General features: G+C 49.3%; 1 protein-coding gene across 1 annotated transcript in view; it reads right to left on the bottom strand.

Moving 5' to 3' along the window:
• The window catches only part of ZC3H3 (zinc finger CCCH-type containing 3), a 149,682-nt gene that overhangs the window by 42,727 nt on the left and 88,844 nt on the right, over positions 1–18,111 (bottom strand). The window contains exons 6-8 of the mRNA XM_054057547.1: positions 9,202–9,283; positions 6,027–6,182; positions 3,702–3,771 (exon numbers count right to left, since the gene is read on the bottom strand). Coding sequence (XP_053913522.1) covers positions 3,702–3,771; positions 6,027–6,182; positions 9,202–9,283 — 308 coding nt within the window. The remainder of the gene's footprint in view (positions 1–3,701; positions 3,772–6,026; positions 6,183–9,201; positions 9,284–18,111) is intronic.

Here is an 18,111-nt window from a genome sequence, read left to right as displayed (position 1 = left end):
CGTGAGGTCTCATGAGAGTGGAGTAGAAGGGCAGAATCCCCTCCCTCAACCTGCTGGTCACACTGCTTTTGATGCAGCCCAGGACACAGTTGGCCTTAATGATTCCATGATTCTACAATTATAACAATTCTGGATGCACCAACAACCAGTCCATGTGCAAAGATTTCTTCTTTCTCACCTTCTCTATTTCTAAAATCTCACTCTGCTCTATAGAGAGGAAAAAAAACCCCAAAACCAGCCCTTTTTCTTCCTCTGAATTCTCATCCTCATCCCTTTTTTGATGCGCCATGAGTCAGGGAGTGTTGCTATCCCCGGTCTATCTTCTTGCTCTTTTATCCTCATGATTAAGTGACTCTGAAGAGCGATCCATGTCAAAAACATCTGGTGCTTTATGCCTCGTGCTGAATGACTCTGCTTGCTGCCACAATAACTTATGAGGTCCCTGCCGACAATGAACATGCCTGAGAAAAACGGAGTAAAAAAGAGACAGGAAAACTGCCCGTCTAAAGGCAAACAGGGTTGGAAAAGGTGCTGTCCCAAATGCTGACGAGCCTAAACATCCCATGGGTTCAATGCCTCACAGGTTAGTAATTGCAATGTAATTACATGGAATCCTAGAATTGCTTGGTTAGAAAAAGACCTCTGAAGATCACTGAGTCCAACTGTACCTGTCCACTACTAAACCATATCCCTGAGCACCTCATCTCCCCATCTTTTAAATACCTCCAGAGATGGGGACTCCCCAGGCAGCCTCTGTCAGTGCCCAAGAATCCTTTCAGTGAAGAAATGTTTCCTAATGTCCAACCTGAACCTGCTTGAGGCTATTCTCTCTCGTCCTATCATGCTGGAGAAGAGATCAACATCCACCTCGCTATAACCTCCTTTCAGGGAGTTGTATACAGTGATCAGGTCTCCCCTCAGCCTCCTTTTCTGCTGCCTAAACAACCCCAGGTCCCTCAGCCAATCTTTGTAAGACTTGTTCTCCAGGGTCCTGGGGTGTGGGGGAATGGAGGATGGTGATGTTCAAAGGGAATGTGGTGAAGAAGGTGCTATGAGTACAATTCACAAGGATAAATAATCAAAGTAATCAAAGCTTGAGTAATCAAAGCTGCTTTTGACAAACAACATGCCAGAACTACATCAAAGGGAGCCTTTGGGCTCATCAAGCCACACAATGAAGGACTGAGTCACATGGGCTTTCCCGGGAAAACTGGTCCTCATTCACATCTTGCTTTCTCCATCCCAACATTGGAGACTTGACATCAGGGCTGATCACAAACTAGTCCCCATGCAGCAACACTCAGCATTTCAACACCCCAGTGTGATTGACCTCACTTCTCTGGTTTGAACGACCCTTTATAGCAGAGAAATCAAAGAATCATGGAATGGTTTGGGTTGGAAGGGACCCTAAAGATCATCCAGTTCCAATCCCCTGACATGGGCAGGGCTGGCAGGGACATCTCCCACTGGATCAGGCTGCTAAAAACCTCATCCAACCTGGCCTTCAACATCTCCAGGGACGGAGTAGCCACAACTTCTCTGAGCAACCTGGGCCAGTGCCTCACAACTGTCACAGTCAAAACTTTCTTCCTAAGATCTCATCTCAATCCCCCCTCTTTCAGTTTAAAAATGTTCCTCCTTATTTTATCCCTGCACTCTCTGATCAAGAGCCCCTCCTCAGCTTTCCTGGAGCCCCTTCAGGTACCAGAAGGCCGCTAGAACGTGTCCCCGGAGCCTTCTCTTCTCTAGGCTGAACAACCCCAACTCTCTCCACCTGTTTTCACAGCAGAGGTCCTCAAGCCCTCGGATCATCTTCATGGCCTCCCCTGGACCCATTCCAACAGATCCATGTCCTTCCTGTGCTGAGGACAGAACTGGACACAGGACTCCAGGTGAGGTTTCACAAGACGGAGCAGACGGGCAGAATCCCCTCCCTCACTCTTCTTCTCCCACTGATTTGGATGCAGCCCAGGACACAGTTGGCTTTCTGGGCTGCAAGCACACGTTGTCAGCTCTCGTTCAGCTTCTCATCCTCCAGCACTCCCAAATTCTTCTCCTCAGGACTGCTCTGTTTGTAAACAATATTCCAAATCCATCCAAGAAAGCTGAAATATCAACATGACCTTGCACCACATCCCAGCTCAGCACAGGACCTGCAGCTAAGCTTCACCTTCAGCAATGACTTCACCTCAGCTTCAATGCCTGAGGTCTCCAAAGCTCTGTCTGACTGGAGATCCTATCTCGTCAATGAAGGTTAGTCGTTTAAATCAGCAACTGATAATCACTAAAAAAAAACTTAATTATTTTTCCACCTCTCTCTGTGTAATAAAACCATGGAGCCCCAAACACAAGGTTTAAAGCAATGAGGAACACTAAAGCCTTTCACTGTCTGATGTCTAAGAAAAGTTAATTTGGACCTCATGAGCTCTTGTGTGTTAAATCATCCTCCTCCACGATTCCATCACACGGTGATTAAGAGGGAAAGGTGATCTTACGGAGGTAGCAAGGGATGAGAGGCAACAAAGTGGTGTCACCAGCAGTCATTGTTTGGTCCAGTTCTGTTCAATGCCTTTATCCATTACCTGGATGAAAGGATTGGTGCACTCTCAGTAACTTCACAGATAAGACTAAGCTGGGCAGAAATGCTGATCTGCTTGAGGGCATTGAGGCTCTGCAGAGGGATCTGGACAGGCTGGATCCATAGGATGAGACCAAAGGGATGAGGTTCAACAAGGTAAAGTGCCGAGTCCTGCACTTGGGACATAACAATCCCGTGCAGCTTCACGCTTGGAGAAGAGTGGCTGGAAAGCTGCCTGGAGGAAAAGGACCTGGAGGTGTTGGTTGACAGTGGCTGAACATGAGCCAGCAGTAGCCGAGGTGGCCAAGAAGGCCAACAGCATCCTGGCTTGGATCAGCCATGGTGTGGCCAGCAGGACCAGGGCAGTGATTGTGCCCCTGGACTCAGCAATGGCGAGGCCACCTCTTGAATCTTGTGTTCAATTTTAGGTCCCTCACTCCAAGAAGGACATTGAAGGGCTGGAGCACTCCCAGAGATGGGGAACGGAGCTGATGAACGGGTATAGAGAACAAGGGTCATGAGGAACAGCTGAGGGACCTGGGGTTGTTTAGGCAGCAGAAAAGGAGGCTGAGGGGAGACCTCATCACTGTCTACAACTCCCTGAAAGGAGGTTGTAACAAGGTGAGTGTTGCTCTCTTCTCCCAAATAACAGGTGACAGGATGAGAGGAAATGGCCTCAAGCTGCACCAGGGGAGGTCCAGATTGGACATCAGGAAAGATTTCTTCACAGAAAGGGTTCTCAGGCACTAGCAGAGTCTGCCCAGGAAGATGAAGTGCTTAGGGATGCAATTTAGTAGTGGACAGGTATGGTTGGACTTGATGATCTCAAAGGTCTTTTCCATCCTAGTGATTCTATGATCCTTAACCTAACAGACACTGCCCAACGCAGCCTGAGGAGCTTCAGTTTCCAATTCACTACCTAACACGTCCATCTACCCACGCACTGTGCCGGTTGAGGAGAAACACTTTTCTCTCACAACCCCATCACGAGCCCAAAGAGCTTGGCAAGCAAACTACAAACAAACTGTTGCAAGCAATCAAGGAGGTAGACTTCCCTACAACCACCAGCATAGGTCCACTCAGTCATAAAGTTGCACCACACCCATTGGGAAGCCATACAGACCTTGTCTTTGGACACCTTGTGGGAAAAGGAACAGGTCCCATCTGTTTTCTTGCATGTGCCACGGAGAAACCTGTAGATACAACAGAAGGAGATGGTTGAGGTCGGTTTTAAACACCAAGCACCTGCCTTGCCCCACCAGCACCTTTGACTCAAGGCCACAAATACACACCACCGCTGCTGACCTCATTGTAAAGCACATTCCACACCTAAATCACTACAGGTTGTTGCTCTTAGAAGAGCACCTGATGCTTCCTGGCAGATCTTGTTCCTTCATTGTATTTTACTTCTTATTAGTAGGCAGAGCAAGTCCTAGACTAGGAGTTTCAGAGATGATGCTTCCAGAAGGAGAAAGGTCCTTCCAAGACCCCTGATTACACCAGATGCTGGGTGGAGGACCAGGAGGACCTCTGGGTGTAAGCGGCCAACAACCAGGAGGAACAGAATAACAAGAAGTTTAAGAGTTCAAGGCCAGGTTGGATGGGGCCTTGAGCAGCCCGATCTAGTGGGAGGGGTCCATGCCCATGGTAGGGGTGTGGAATTAGATAATGTTTAAGGTTCCTTCCAACTCAAACCATTCTATGATTCTAAGAATGGATTTAAAGAGAGGACTCAGTGGCATCACAGAATCATAGAATGGTTTGGGTTGGAAGGGACCTTAGAGCCCATCCAGTTCCAACCTCCTGCCATGGGCAGGGACACCTCCCACTGGATCAGGTTACTCCAAGCCCCATCCAGCCTGGCTTTGCACGCCTCCAGTGATGAGGCAGCCACAACTTCCTGGGAAAGCGGGGCCAGGGAATCCCCACCCTCAGCGTGAAGAATTTCTTCCTTATGTCACACCTAAATCTTTCCCTTTCCAACTTAAAGCCGTTCCCTCTCATCCCATCATGCCAGGCCATTGGAAAAAGTCCCTCCCCAGCTTTCCAGGAGCTCCTTCAGCTACTGGAAGCTGCTCTAAGTTCTCCCTGGAGCCTTCTCTTCTCCAGGCTGAACAACCCTAACTCTCTCAGCCGGTCCTCACAGAAAAGGTGCTCCACCCTTTGGGCCACCTTCATAGTCCTCCTCTGGATCCGTTCCAACAGTTCCATATCCTTCTTGTGTTGGAGATTCCACAACTGGACAGGAGAATCCAGGTGGGGTCTCACCAGAGCAGACCAGAAGGGGAGAATCCCCTCCCTTGCCCTGCTGGCCATCCTTCTGTCATCATTGTCGTCTGTGTCACCAGCAATGATCATGACCAGAGAGCTTGGACACGTGCATCTTGGTAACCATCAGGATGTGTTATGGGAGAGAGTAATAGAAACCAGCGAAAAATAAACCCCCTTTCTTCCTTCTGTGTTCTCCATCGAGCTTTGTGCAACCTCCAAATGATTTCTAGCACAGCAAAAATTTTACGATGGAGAAATGACTCCAGGAGTTCACCAATGAAGTTGGCTTTTCCACACTTTTTAAACGACTAATAACATAGTTTAATCAACTGTTGGGCAGGTATAATGAGCTGGTAACAAGAATCAGTTCTCCTGTAATTCACTATCAAGTCCTGTAGCCACGTGGTGGCCACAGGCTGAAGGATTCAAACCTGTTGCATGGATCTGAGAAGATCTGAGAAATGCTGCTAGAAGAAACCAGTCAATGTGTGGTCAGGACAGGCTCTCAAGTGCACTGGTGAGGCCACATCTCAAATGCTGAGTTCAGTTTTGGGCCCCTCACTTCAAGAAGGACATTGAGGGGCTAGAGAGCATCCAGAGAAGGGCAACGAAGCTGGTGAAGTGTGTGGAGCACAAATGTTACAGGGAGCGGTTGAGGGACCTAGGATTGTTTCCCTGGAAGGAGGTTGTAGAGAGGTGGATGTTGGTCTCTTCTCCCAAGGAACAAGTGATAGAACGAGAGGAAATGGCCTCAAGTTGCACCAGGGGAAGTTAAGGTTGGACATTAGGAAACACTTCTTTACTGAAAGAGCGGTGAAGCCCTGGAAGAGGCTGGCAAGGGCACTGGTGGCGTCGCCATTGCCGGAGGGGTTCAAAAAAACATGTAGACGTGGCCCTTCAAGACATGGTTTAGTAGGCACAGTGCTGTTGGGCTGATGGTTGGACCAGATGAGCTTAGAGATCTTTTCCAACATGAATGATTCTATCATTCTATTCTATGTGGTGTTTAGGGACATGGTTTAGTGGTGAAATGGACAGTGGTGGGTTAAGGGTTGGACTAGATGGTTTTAAATACCTTTTCTAACCTAAACGATTCTATGAGCAAGCACCAAAGCCAACCAATATCCCAGTCTACTGTGATGGGCCAAAGCACTTGGCTGCTGTTGTCCACCCGTACCTGGTGCAGACGGCCACCTTCTCTGGATCATGGATGTAGGGGCAGTTCTCTCCACGATTACACTTGCCGAAGCGGTTGTAGTACATACAATATTCCTTCTTCTTCTTCTTCTGCTTGGCTTGACGAATGATGGCCAAACTCCGCTGAACAGCACGGCTAAAAGAAGAAAGAAAGAGACGGTCAGGTACCATCTCCAACTCAACAATAATGTAGTGAAAACAAGGCAATGCTACTTGAAATCAAAGAGAAGCCCAAGTTCCACACAGAACATCCCGCTGTCTCATCAGAAATTCATGCCAGGCCATATGCTCCTTGGTCTTTTTGATTTTTGGCCAACTTCACCGTAAATTTTTAAGAATCTGCAAGAAAGTGGTCGATCTCCCAGACAACATCTGGATTTGGTACAGAATTAACCCCATGCAGAAGGCCAGGTTGTGGGCAACTGCCCAGAAAACATCTCTGCAGAAGACAACATCGGTACCCTGAGGAACAACAAGGTACCCAGGAGTCAGACAGGTCCTTGCAGTGATGACATCAATGGCATCCTGGGCTAGAGAAGGAAAGCAGCCAGGAGGATGAGGGACGGGATCTACCTCCTCTGTTTGGCACTTGCAAGACCACAGCTGGGCGCTTGGTCCAGTTTGAAGCTTCCAGTAGAACACTGATGGATGGTAGTGCATCCAGTAGAGGCCACCAAAATGGCTGGGGCTGGAGCACAGGACATCTGAGCAGAGGCCACAACCTGATTTGCTCATCAAAGAGAAAGACAAAGGAAATTGTAGTGTCCTCTGTGACTTCTGAATGGGATGGTGTAGAGAAGGTGGAACCAGACCTTGTCAGAGAGATGTGTGGAGCCTGTGAGGGTGGTGAGGTACTGGCCCAGGTTGCCCAGAGAAGTCACGGATGCCTCATCCCTGGAGGTGTTTAAGGCCAGGCTGGATTGGGTCTTTGAGTAACCTCATCCATGGAAGCTGCCCCTACCCGTGGCACTGGCGTTGGAACTGGATGGGCTTTAAGGTCCCTTCCAACCCAAGCCGTTCCATGATTCTTTGCTGAAGTTATGATATAGTAGGAAGGCTGTCCCACAGTCAACACCCTGGCTCCTTGTTGATAGCTGGCCAGGTCCCCACCATGTTGACCTCCACAGAAAGTATCTGCAAGCTGAACTGTAGCACAAATTTATTCCAACAGCAGATATTAAATGAGCTGATCTTAGTGGCAGGAAATGATAAAATACAGCTGCAATTTGGCATTACATCTCCATACAAACATCTGGAACAAACACACATCAGGAAGACATTTTCATCTTCTACAATTAAGAGGAACTCATCTGCTCATACTTAAGGATGTGATGATATGTGGCACATCTGTAGCCCAGAGAACAAGGGACGGAGAGAACTGGCAGGATGTTGAACGTCAGCAACATGCCAGCATTCATGGAATCATGGAATGGTTTGAATTAGAAGGGACCTTAAAGATCACCTAATTCCAACACCCACCCATAGGCAGGGACACCTCCCACTGGATCAAGCTGCTCAAAGTCCCATTCAACCCAGCCTTCAACACTTCCAGAAATGGGGCATCCACAACTTCCCTGGGCAATGTGGGTCAGGGCCTCACCACCCTCACCATGAAGAATTTCCTCCTAACGTCCAGTCTAAATTTTCCCCCTCCAATATAAAGCCATTCCCCCTCAATCCCATCACTCCAGGTCTTTCTAAAAAGTCCCTCCCCAGCTTTCCTGGAGCCCCTTCAGGTACTGGAAGCTGCTCTAAGGTCTCCCTGGAGCCTTCTCTACTCCAGGCTGAACAACCCCAGCTCTCTCGGCCTGTCCTCAGAGCAGAGGGGCTCCAGCCCTTGGATCATCTTTGTAGCCTCCTCTGGACCTGTTCCAATAGTTCCATCTCTTTCTTGTGTTGGGGATCCAAGAATTGGACACAGGACTCCAGGTGGGGTCACACAGAGAGAGGGGCAGTATTCCCTCCCTCGCCCTGTTGGCCGCAATGCTTTGATGCAGCCCAGGACATGGTTTGGCCTTCTGGGCTGTGAGCACACATTGCCGGCTCATGTCAAGCTTCTCATTAACCCTAATTCTCCCATTCACAGTTCTTTCCAGCTGCACGTGGCAGGTTCCCAGTTGGCGGGTGGGACAGAGAGATGGAAAACCTGCAGGGTTGCTGGGCTGAACTGGGATGGGCTTCTAGGAATTGGGAAACAAAAATAATCCTTAGGAACAATGCAGTTGGATAAAAAAGGAACTTTCTGAGCAGGATCTGGCAACTGGAGGGGGGCTTTTTATCAGGGAGTGCAGGATAGGATGAGCTGGGGTTTTTCAAGCTGGAGAAGAGAAGGCTCTGGGGAGACCACAGAGTAGCTTCCAGGACTGAAAAGGGCTCCAGGAAAGCCACGGAGGGGCTCTTGATCAGGAACTGCAGGGACAGGACAAGCGGAATGGTTTGAAGCTGAAAGAGAGGAGACTGAGATGAGACATTAGGAAGAAATTCTTCCCTGTGAGGGTGGTGAGGTTCTGGCACAGGTTGCTCAGAGAAGTTGTGGCTGCCCCATTCCTGGAGGTGTTCCAAGCCAGGTGGGATGAGGCTTGGAGCGACATGAACCAGTAGGAGATGTCTCTGCTCATGGCAGAGGGGTTGGAACTGGATGGGCTTTAAGGTCCTTTCAAACTCAAATCATTCCATGATTCTATGATACAACTTTCCCTCTCTTTGCTGTCATTTCACTCCTCCAAAAAGTCATCAAGACACTGCACCACGTTACCTGGAGAAGTTGTGGATGCGACATCCCTGGAGGTGTTGAAGGCCAGGTTGGATGAGGCTTTGAGCAAAATGATCTAGTGGAAGGTTGATGGAAGTGGTTGGAATTGGATGGGCTTTGAGGTCCCTTCCAATCTAAACCATTCTATGATTCTATGTTTTTTGACCACAGAAAGGAGTTGCCAATCGTAACAACATCTGAAATCCTTTCCAAGCAGAACTGTGGCCTTCTTCAGAGCTTAAAACCACCTCTTAAGCAGAGAAGAGGAGAAAAGCAGTGGCCAGAGCTTCACAAGTTAAACAGCTGCTTAAATAGCAGCATCACACACTGTTGTCACCCCTGAGCATAAATCATGCACAGCGCCCGCAGGAGGAGGACGTCGTTCCTCCCTGCAAGTACAGACCTGGCGATGTATCGGCTCGTAGCTGATCTGTTGAGGCTAGTGGATGGAGAGAAGCCAGGACTGGGCGTGCAGAGCAACCTCGCTGTTGGAAAACAGAGAAGAAAAAAAGAGATCATTTGGTCAAAATTGAGAAATTTGAAAGGAATTCATGCATCTCTCGGTATTGTAGGGCCACAAAAATGGTCTGAGGGCTGGAGAAAGGCTGAGGGAGTTGAGGTTCTTCAGCCTGGGGAAGAGTGGCCTGGTAAGAAAGATGGAGACAGACTTTTTCATGAGGTCTGTTGTGGCAGGACAAGGGGGAATGGTTTTAAGCTGAAGGGAGATTCAGACTGGATCGAAGGAAGGAATTATTTATGTTGAGGGTGGTGAAACCCTGGTCCAGACTGCCCAGAGAGGTGGGAGGTGCCCCATCCCTGGAAACATTCAAGGTCAGGATGGATGAGGCTCTGAGCAGCCTGGTCCATGGCAGGGGGTTGGAACTGGATGGGCTTTAAGGCCCCTTCCAATCAAAATCAAACTACGATTCTATGATTTCTCTGCTGACGGAGGAACTGGATGGGCCTCCAAGGTCCCTTCCAACCCAAACCCATTCCAGGACTGATGATCTTATTGCTTGATCCATAGCACGAAGTTCCCAGAGCCCATATGGGTGAGGATGCTCTTCATGGACCTCTATGCTGCAAGTACCTCTGGAGTGGCCACAGCAAAGGGGTTCCTTGCCAGCTCCAAACACAGCAGGGACTTTTCCCCTCAGCACCCAAAACTGTCAACCCCCCCTGTGGGCAACACAGCAAATTTCCATGCTTGGCTTGGCGCTACCCACAGGGGAAGCCCAGCGCCTGCCTCCAATACGTCATCTAAATCTTCCCTTTCAGCTTAAAACCATTCCCTGTGGTCCTATCCCTGCACTCCCTGATCAAGATCCCCTCCCCAGCTTTCCTGGAGCCCCTTTCCATACCGGAAAGCTGCTCTAAGCCTCGGAGCCTTCTTTTCTCCAGGCTGAAAAACCCCAACTCTTTCAGCCTTGGCTCATAGGGGAGGTCCTTCAGCCCTTGGATCATCTCCATGGCCTCCTCTGGACTGACTCCAACAGATCCATGTCCTTCCTGTGCTGAGGACTCCAGAACTGAATGCAGGAACGTAATTAAATTGTCCTTGACTGGTGTAGGAAAGCATGAACTGCAAATCAAGGCTGTATCTCAGCTTTCCAGGTGGTACAAGAGCGGCTCAGTCACTCACCTGCCAGCCCGGGCGTGTTGGGGAGTGAGTGAGTGGAATTTGATAGCGCGGCACCGCGCTTTCCCGGCGCGCGAGCTGTCACTCGGGCTGCTAGCATTGGCAAAGCCCCATCTGTTCGCTTTGCAACTCCAAGCGGTGGCGCAGGCGCGATGCCGGCACGGGCGCCACATGCCTGTCCATCAGAGGCATCGAGCGAGCTCCGTGCAACTCAACGGCAAGTGCGTTCCAGCTTGCTGCAAGCTCACTTGAGCTTGCAAGAGCACTGAGTATCAACCAAGCATGTGAGCCACCGAGAGGTTTTTTCATCTTGTTTTTTATGGTTTCTCCCTTGTCCCAGAGCAGCCTCAATGTAGGAGCATCTTTTTCAAGTCGTTTTCAGCACTAAACTTAATTCACATCAACTGTGGATCGCTCCGAAGGTGCTGCAGAGCATCTCTTGGTGAGGAAGTGGGATTGTGCCCCTGTACTCAGCATTGGTGAGGCCACGCCTTGAAACCTGCGTTCAGTTTTGGGCTCCTCGCTCCAAGAAGGACATTGAGGGGCTGGAGCGTGTCCAGATAAGAGCAACAAAGCTGATGAAGGATCTGGAGAACAAGGGTTATGAGAAGCAGCTGAGGGAATTGTGATTGCTTAGTGTGGAGGAGACTGAGGGGAGACCTCATCACTGTCTACAACCGCCTGAAAGGTGGTTGTAGTGAGCTGGGTGTTAATCTCTTCTTCAATGCGAAAGGACAAGAGGAAATGGCCTCAACTTGCTTCAAGGGAGGTTCAGATTGGACATTAGGAAAAACTTCTACATGCAAAGGGTTCTTAAGCTTTGGCAGAGGCTGCCCAGGGGGGTGGTGGAGTCCCCATCTCTCGAGGGATTTAAAAGCTGACGAGATGAGGTGCTATGGGCTATGATTTAGTAGTGGACAGGGACAGTTGGACTCACTGATCCCAAAGGTCTTTTCCAACCTAGCAATTGTATGATTCTATGATTAAGACGCCAATGCACTCCAGCCAGGTTGACGTCCCAAAGGGTGCAGGGAGAAAGACCCAAATTAAAGCCTGACCATTAGGGAAGGGACAGAGCATCCCTCAGCCCTTTGCAATTAGGTTTAATGTTCCTTCAAGCAAGCTCAGCAGGACAAGTCACACCAGGAACAGGCTCTCCAGGGCAGCAGATGAGCTCTCTAAATATTTAATAGCTGGGCATAAAAGTGGACTCTGGAGGATGAACACACTCCCATTCTTGGAGTCCCATCTCTTCATTAAGACAGCCTGAGAACCCCAGCTTGGCCAGAAAGGAAGAATCACTATAGAAGCAGAGAAGTACATAAATCAAGGGTACAACATCCTCACACTGTTGGGGTTTAGTTTATACAGAGCAAAAATACATCCAGGGCAAGAACTTTGGAGGGGATTTGTCCAGCTTTAATAGAATCATAGAATAGTTAGAGTTGGAAGAGACCTTATAGATCACCTAGTTCCAAGTCCCTGCCATGGGCAGGGACAACCCACTAAATCAGGCTGCCCAAGGCCCCATCCAACCTGGCCTTCAACACCTTCAGGGATGGGGCAGCCACAACTTCCCTGGACAACCTGTTCTAGTGTCTCACCACTCTCATGAAGAAATTCTTCTGCATGTCTAGCCTAAATGTGCCCCTCTCCAGTTTGCACCTGTTCCCCCTCGTCCTATCACCACAAGCCTTTATGAACAGTCCTTCTCCAGCTTTCTGGTAGCCCCTTTCAGGTACTGGAAGGTTGCCACAAGATCTCCTCTGAGCCTTCTCTTTTCCAGGCTGAACATGCCAAACTCTCTCAGCCTGTCCTCGTATGGGAGGTGCTCCAGCCCTCTGATCATCTTCGTAGCCTACTCTGGACCTGTTCCAACAGATCCATACCAAGATAAGAAGGATATGGAGCTGTTGGAACAGGTCCAGAGGAGGGCTACGAAGATGATCAGAGGGCTAGAGCACCTTCCAGCTTCCTTATCTCCTGGGATGCTTCTTCATGCCATTACACATGGACAGGCGATGCCCATCTCCTGTCACAGGGGATTAACTCACAGCTTGGGGTCAGTTTAACCACCCATGAGCCAGTTCCATCCACGGTAAAACCTGGATGAGATAAAACCATCCAGGTCTAGCAAAGCATCAGTCTGGCAGGTGGTAAAGAAACTCTTCACGCATGCTCTCCATCTCTTGGAGACACAACAACCCCATGCAATGCTCCAGTACTGGAGAAGAGTGGCTGGAAAGCTGCCTGGAGGAGAAGGACCTGGGGGTGTTGGTGGACAGCAGCTGAACATGAGCCAGCAGTGGCCAAGAAGGCCAACAGCATCCTGGCTTGGATCAGAAACAGCATGGTCAGCAGTACCAGAGAAATGACTGTCTCCCTGGACTCAGCACTAATAAGGCCACACCTTAAATCCTGGGTTCAGTTTTGGACCCCTCACTACAAGAAACACATTGAGGTCTTGGAGCACATCCAGAGAAGAACAAGGAAGCTGGTGAAGGTGCTGGAGAACAAGGGTTATGAAGAGCAGCTGAGGGACCTGTGGTTGTTTAGGCTGGAGAAAAGGAAGCTGAGGGGAGATCTCATCACCGCCTACAACTACCTGAAAGGAGGTTGTAGTGAGGTGGTTGTTGGTCTCTTCTCCCAAGTGACAGGCAATAGGACAAAAGGAAATGGCCTCAAGATGCACCAGGGCAGGTTCAGATTGGACATAAGGAAAAATTTCTTCACCAAAAAGGTTCTCAGGCACGGGAGAGCTGCCCAGGGAGGTGGTAGAGTCTCCATTCCTCAAGTGCTTTGAAAGCTGGGGAGATGCCTTTTGGGAGGAGTGAAACAACAACGAAGAGAGGAAAAGCTGAATCATAGAATCATAGAATGGTTTGAGTTGGAAGGGACCTTAAAGATCAACCAGTTCTAACTCCCCTGACATAGGTAGGGAAAACTTCCACAGGAAGTTGTTCCAAGCCTCATCCAACCTGGCCTTCAACACCTTCAGGGATGGGACATCCACAACATCTCTGGGCAACCTGGGGCAGTGCTTCACCACCCTCAGTGTGAATTTCTTCCTACTGTCTCAAGCTAAATCTTCCCCTTCCAAATCCATCCTTGTTCCCCAATTGCTTTCCAGCCTGGAGAACAATGGGACAAGGCAAAACTGTTGGAACTGGAGAACAACTCATACATTTCACATTACACTTCGAAGAAGTCTCTCGCTGCTGGGATTGAGATGAGCAGCAGAGCAAGATCCTCCCCTGTGCACGCTCAGAGGCAGCGGAACAACATGGGGAGGGAAAAAAAGGGACGGGTAAGAAGCAAAGCTGCCAGGAAGAGCATAGGGAACTGCACATTAAGGGCTTTTTAATGGATTACATGCAGCGCAGTGGCGTCAGGCGTGGTATTTTATACCCTGCGTAAGGGACAGGTGGTTTTCTCTCTCTCTCTGCTCTTCTTCTTAATGATGCAGCCGCTTCCAAGTGCATCATCTGTAAGGAAATCCACAGCCCATAGCAAACGGGTTTTTTTCTTCCTTCTCTTCATGCATCATCCCAACCTGACACCGGCTGCTCTGGCGGCTCGCAGCATTCTCAAGCATTGAGAAGTGATTGTTGTACCTAAGCCAGCCGCGTCACTCCGGAGGGAGCGGGAGCTGTCATGTTCATTAAATGCATGATTACAGCTATGATTAATAGCGGGGGCTCCAGCCCAACTCCCTTTTTTTTCCTTCCTCCTTGCTCCTCTGAAGGAATTCACAGCTGAGCAAGACAGCGGTGTTTTCCACAGCATACACCTCCCGCCTGGTATTCCAGCTTTTGATGGAAAAAGGGAAAAAAGGCACAGATTATCCATGCCAAAAGCTCCAAAATCACAAAATACGTTGAAAATGAGTGCATTGGATGCTGCAACCCACCACAACAACTCTACATTAATTAGAACCCTTTTATTTCAGGTCCAGAGGAAGCCACAGAGATGAACCGAGGGCTGGAGCACCTATGCTGTGAGGACAGGCTGAGAGAGCTGGGATTGTTCAGCCGGGAGAAGAGACGGCTCCAGGGAGACCTTAGAGCAGCTCCTGGCACCTGAAGGGACTCCAGGAAAGCTGAGGACGGGCTCTTGATCAGGGAATCCAGGGAGAGGATGAGGGGAAATGGTTTTAAGCTCGAAGTGGGGAGATTGAGATGAGATCTTAGGAAGAATTTCTTCCCTATGAGGGTGGTGAGGTCCTGGCACAGGTTGCCCAGAGAAGTCATGGTTGCCGCATCCACAGAGGTGTTGAAGGCCAGGTTGGATGAGGCTTGAAGCAACCTGATTCAGCACAAGGTGTCCACGCTCATGGAAGGGGGGTTGGAACTATATGATCTTTAAGGTCCCTTCCAACCCAACCCATTTAATGATTCTATGAATTGCACTCAGGATGTTTCCAGCTTGTGGGGAGCAGGAGGCTTCCACCCAGCTCCATCACCCCTGCTCACCTCCCTCTCCCCCCAAGGCTTGCAATGCAATAAATGCACACGGAAAAGGACACTTGAAATTTTCCTTTGCGTTACAAAGCAGCTGCAAATACCGCACAGAGGCAACATGGTTAATTATTACCTGCTTAATTATTTAGGAAGGGCTTTATTGCTCCTAGGGCACAGCTCAAGGGCCAGGACTTCATCATGTGGAAAGGTCTGTTTGCGCATCTGAGCTAGTAATTTATTTTTTATATCATGGAAAGGCTGAAATAGCCTAAAAAAATGGGAAAAGTTGCAAAGCTGGGGTGCACCGGGACTATTGGTAGCACAAGAGGGTGAGGTCATCATTAGGGTGATGGCCTGGGCCTGGCATGCAGGTCACCTTCCCTGGGGACAAAGGAAACCACCAAGTGCATCGCTGCCCATAGAATCACAGAATCAGGGACTGGTCGGAAGGGACCTTAATTCATCCAGTTCCAACCATCTGCAATAGGCAGGGACACGTCCCACAGGATCAGGTTGCTCAAAACCCCACCAAACCTGGCCTTCAACACCACCAGAGGTGGGGCAGCGACAACTCTGGGCAACTTGGGCCAGGGCCTCACCACCCTCAGAGGAAAGAATTTCTTCCTAAGATCTGATCTCAGTCTCCCCTCTTTCAGCTCCAAACCATTCCCCGTCATCCTATCCTTGCACTCCCCGATCACGAGCCCCTTCCCATCTTTTCTGGAGCCCCTTTCTGTAGTGGAAGCAGCTCTAAGGTCTCCCCAGAGCCTTCTCTTCTCCAGGCTGAACAACCCCAACTCTCTCAGCCTACTTTAACTGCCCCAAATCAAGGATAATTTACGGAACTCTTACACTAGGAAGGAAATAATCAGTCTTTTGCCCAAGCAACTGTGGCCGGCAAACAATCAGCTCCATCATCCTATATTCCATCACCTGACATGATCCAGCAGTGGCCCAGGTGGCCAAGAAGGCCAACAGCATCCTGGGTTCAATCAGCTATCGTGTGGCCAGCAGGACCAGGGAAGTGATTGTACCTCTGGACTTGGCATTGGAGAGGCTATACTGTGAACCCTGGCTTCAATTTTGGCCCCTGACTACAAGGAGGACATTGAGGGGCTGGTGCTTGTCCAGAGAAGAGCAACGAAGCAGGTGAAGTGTCTGGAGAACAAAGGTTACGAGAAGCGGTGAGGGATCCGGGGTTGTTTAGCCTAGAGGAAGCTGAGAGGAGACCTCATCACTCTCTACATCTCCCTGAAAGGAGGTTGTAGTGAGGTGGGAGTTGGTCTCTGGTCCCTGTTAGGTCATGACAGGATAGGGGAATGGCCTCAAGATGCATCAGAGGAGATTTAGGTTGGATGTTAAGGAAGAATTTCTTTATGGTAAGGGCTGTCAGGCTCTGGCAGAGGCTGCTCAGAGAGGTGGTTGAGTTCCCATCCCTGGAGGTGTTTAAAAGACGAGAAGATGTTGTACTTGGGGACATGGTCTGGTGGTGGACTTAGCAGGGTTGGATCGAGTGTTGGACTCAATGATCTTAAAGGTTTTTTCCAAACGAAAACATTCTCTAGTTCTATGATTCTGACTCAGGAATGACTGTAATGAGGTCATCCCCGCTTCCCGTTATTTTTCACTCATCAAGGGAAGAGGTTTTGCCATTTGCTGCATGACCTTGGCACCCAGGAAAAGGCTTTCTTGAACCACGCCAGCTCCTTTAATATATCCCATTATAACCCTGCTTCGCCCGCCGCAGCGCAGGCAGCCTCTTTCGGAATGAGCCGAGCGATTCATTTTGCGAGGCTCTCCTTCTCTTTTCTTGCTGAACAAAAAGTTTTGAGGCTGGCACTCGGGGAAATTTATTTCTTTAATTATTATTCATTTAAGTGGGTTCCCCTGTTTCAGATGATCAGCACTAGCAGCTGCTGGGGGTAATTTATTTTCCTCACTGGACAGCAGAAGCCCTCACTCTCCAGAAGGTAAGAGCAAAACAAGGGATGAGCTGCCACTACACGGGAGCAGTTTTCCATATTCTCCTGCCTGGATGCACCCCAGGTTCCAGCAGGAACATGTGTGTCCCTGGGCAAGGTGGTCATGGGTGTTTTATTAAGTGAAGCAACCTCAATTATGAAGCACGCTCGGAGGTTGATGTTGTACAAGCAGATGCCTGCAAGGCGCCCGGAGTGGCTGCTGTGGAGCATCTCCCAAGCTCTGCAAGCTCTGGTCTACATCAGTACTGGATCTAGTGTTGGTCCTCAAGCAGAACAGGTCCCGGCTCACCAGCACCTGCAATCGTGGAGTCAAGGGATGGAGCTCAAAATGAGTAAGAGATTGAAAATCCCTAAACCAAGGGATTGAGCTCAAAGGGGCCAAGGGATGGAGCTCAAAATGAGTAAGAGATTGAAAATCCCTAAACCAAGGGATTGAGCTCAAAGGGGCCAAGGAATTGAGCTCAAAAGGGGCAAGGGACTGAGAAATCCCAAAGACATGGGACTGAGATTCAAGGGGCCAAGGGATCAAATGATTCCAAAAGCAAGGGACTGATCCCAAAGAAGCCTAAGTATTGAGCTCAAAAGGGCTGAGAAACTGAGCAATCCCCAAACCAAGGGCTTCAGATTGAAGGGGCCAAGGGACTGAGTGACCCCAAAACCAAGGGATTGAGATTGAAGGGGTCAAGGCATTTTGAAATCTGAAACACAAGGGTCTGCTTCAAAAGGGGTCAAAGATCTGAGCTCAAAACTAAGGGATTGAACAAACCCTAAATCAAGGCATTGAGATTGAAGGGACCAAGGAATTGTGCAATTCCAAAAACAAGGGTTTGAGATTGAAGGGGCCAAAGGATTGAGCAATCCCAAAGACATGGGATTATGCTCAAAGAAGCCAAAGGATTGAGCTCAAGAGAAGTAACAGATTGAGCAGTCCTATGGCCAAAAGAGTGAGACAGAAGGGGCCAAGGGATTGAGTTCAAAAGGGATCAAGGTACTGAGCTCAAAAGGAGTATGGAATTAAGCAGTCCCAAAGATTAGGAATTGAGCCCGAAGATGTCAAGGGACTGAGCGATCCCAAAGGCAAGGGACTGAGTTCAAACGGGGCCAAAGGATTGAGGTCAAGATGGGAATGGGATTGAGCAGTCCTAAAGCCAAGGGTCTGAGCTTGAAAAGGGTCAAGAAATTCATCTCAAAAGGGCCAAGGGATTGAGCAATCCCATAGAAGGGGACTGAGT

This window comes from Cuculus canorus, chromosome 2 (genome assembly GCF_017976375.1).
Source record: "Cuculus canorus isolate bCucCan1 chromosome 2, bCucCan1.pri, whole genome shotgun sequence".
Classification (NCBI taxonomy): domain Eukaryota; kingdom Metazoa; phylum Chordata; class Aves; order Cuculiformes; family Cuculidae; genus Cuculus; species Cuculus canorus.
The sequence above is the reverse complement of the archived record's forward strand: the minus strand, read 5'-3'. Positions and strand labels throughout refer to the sequence as shown.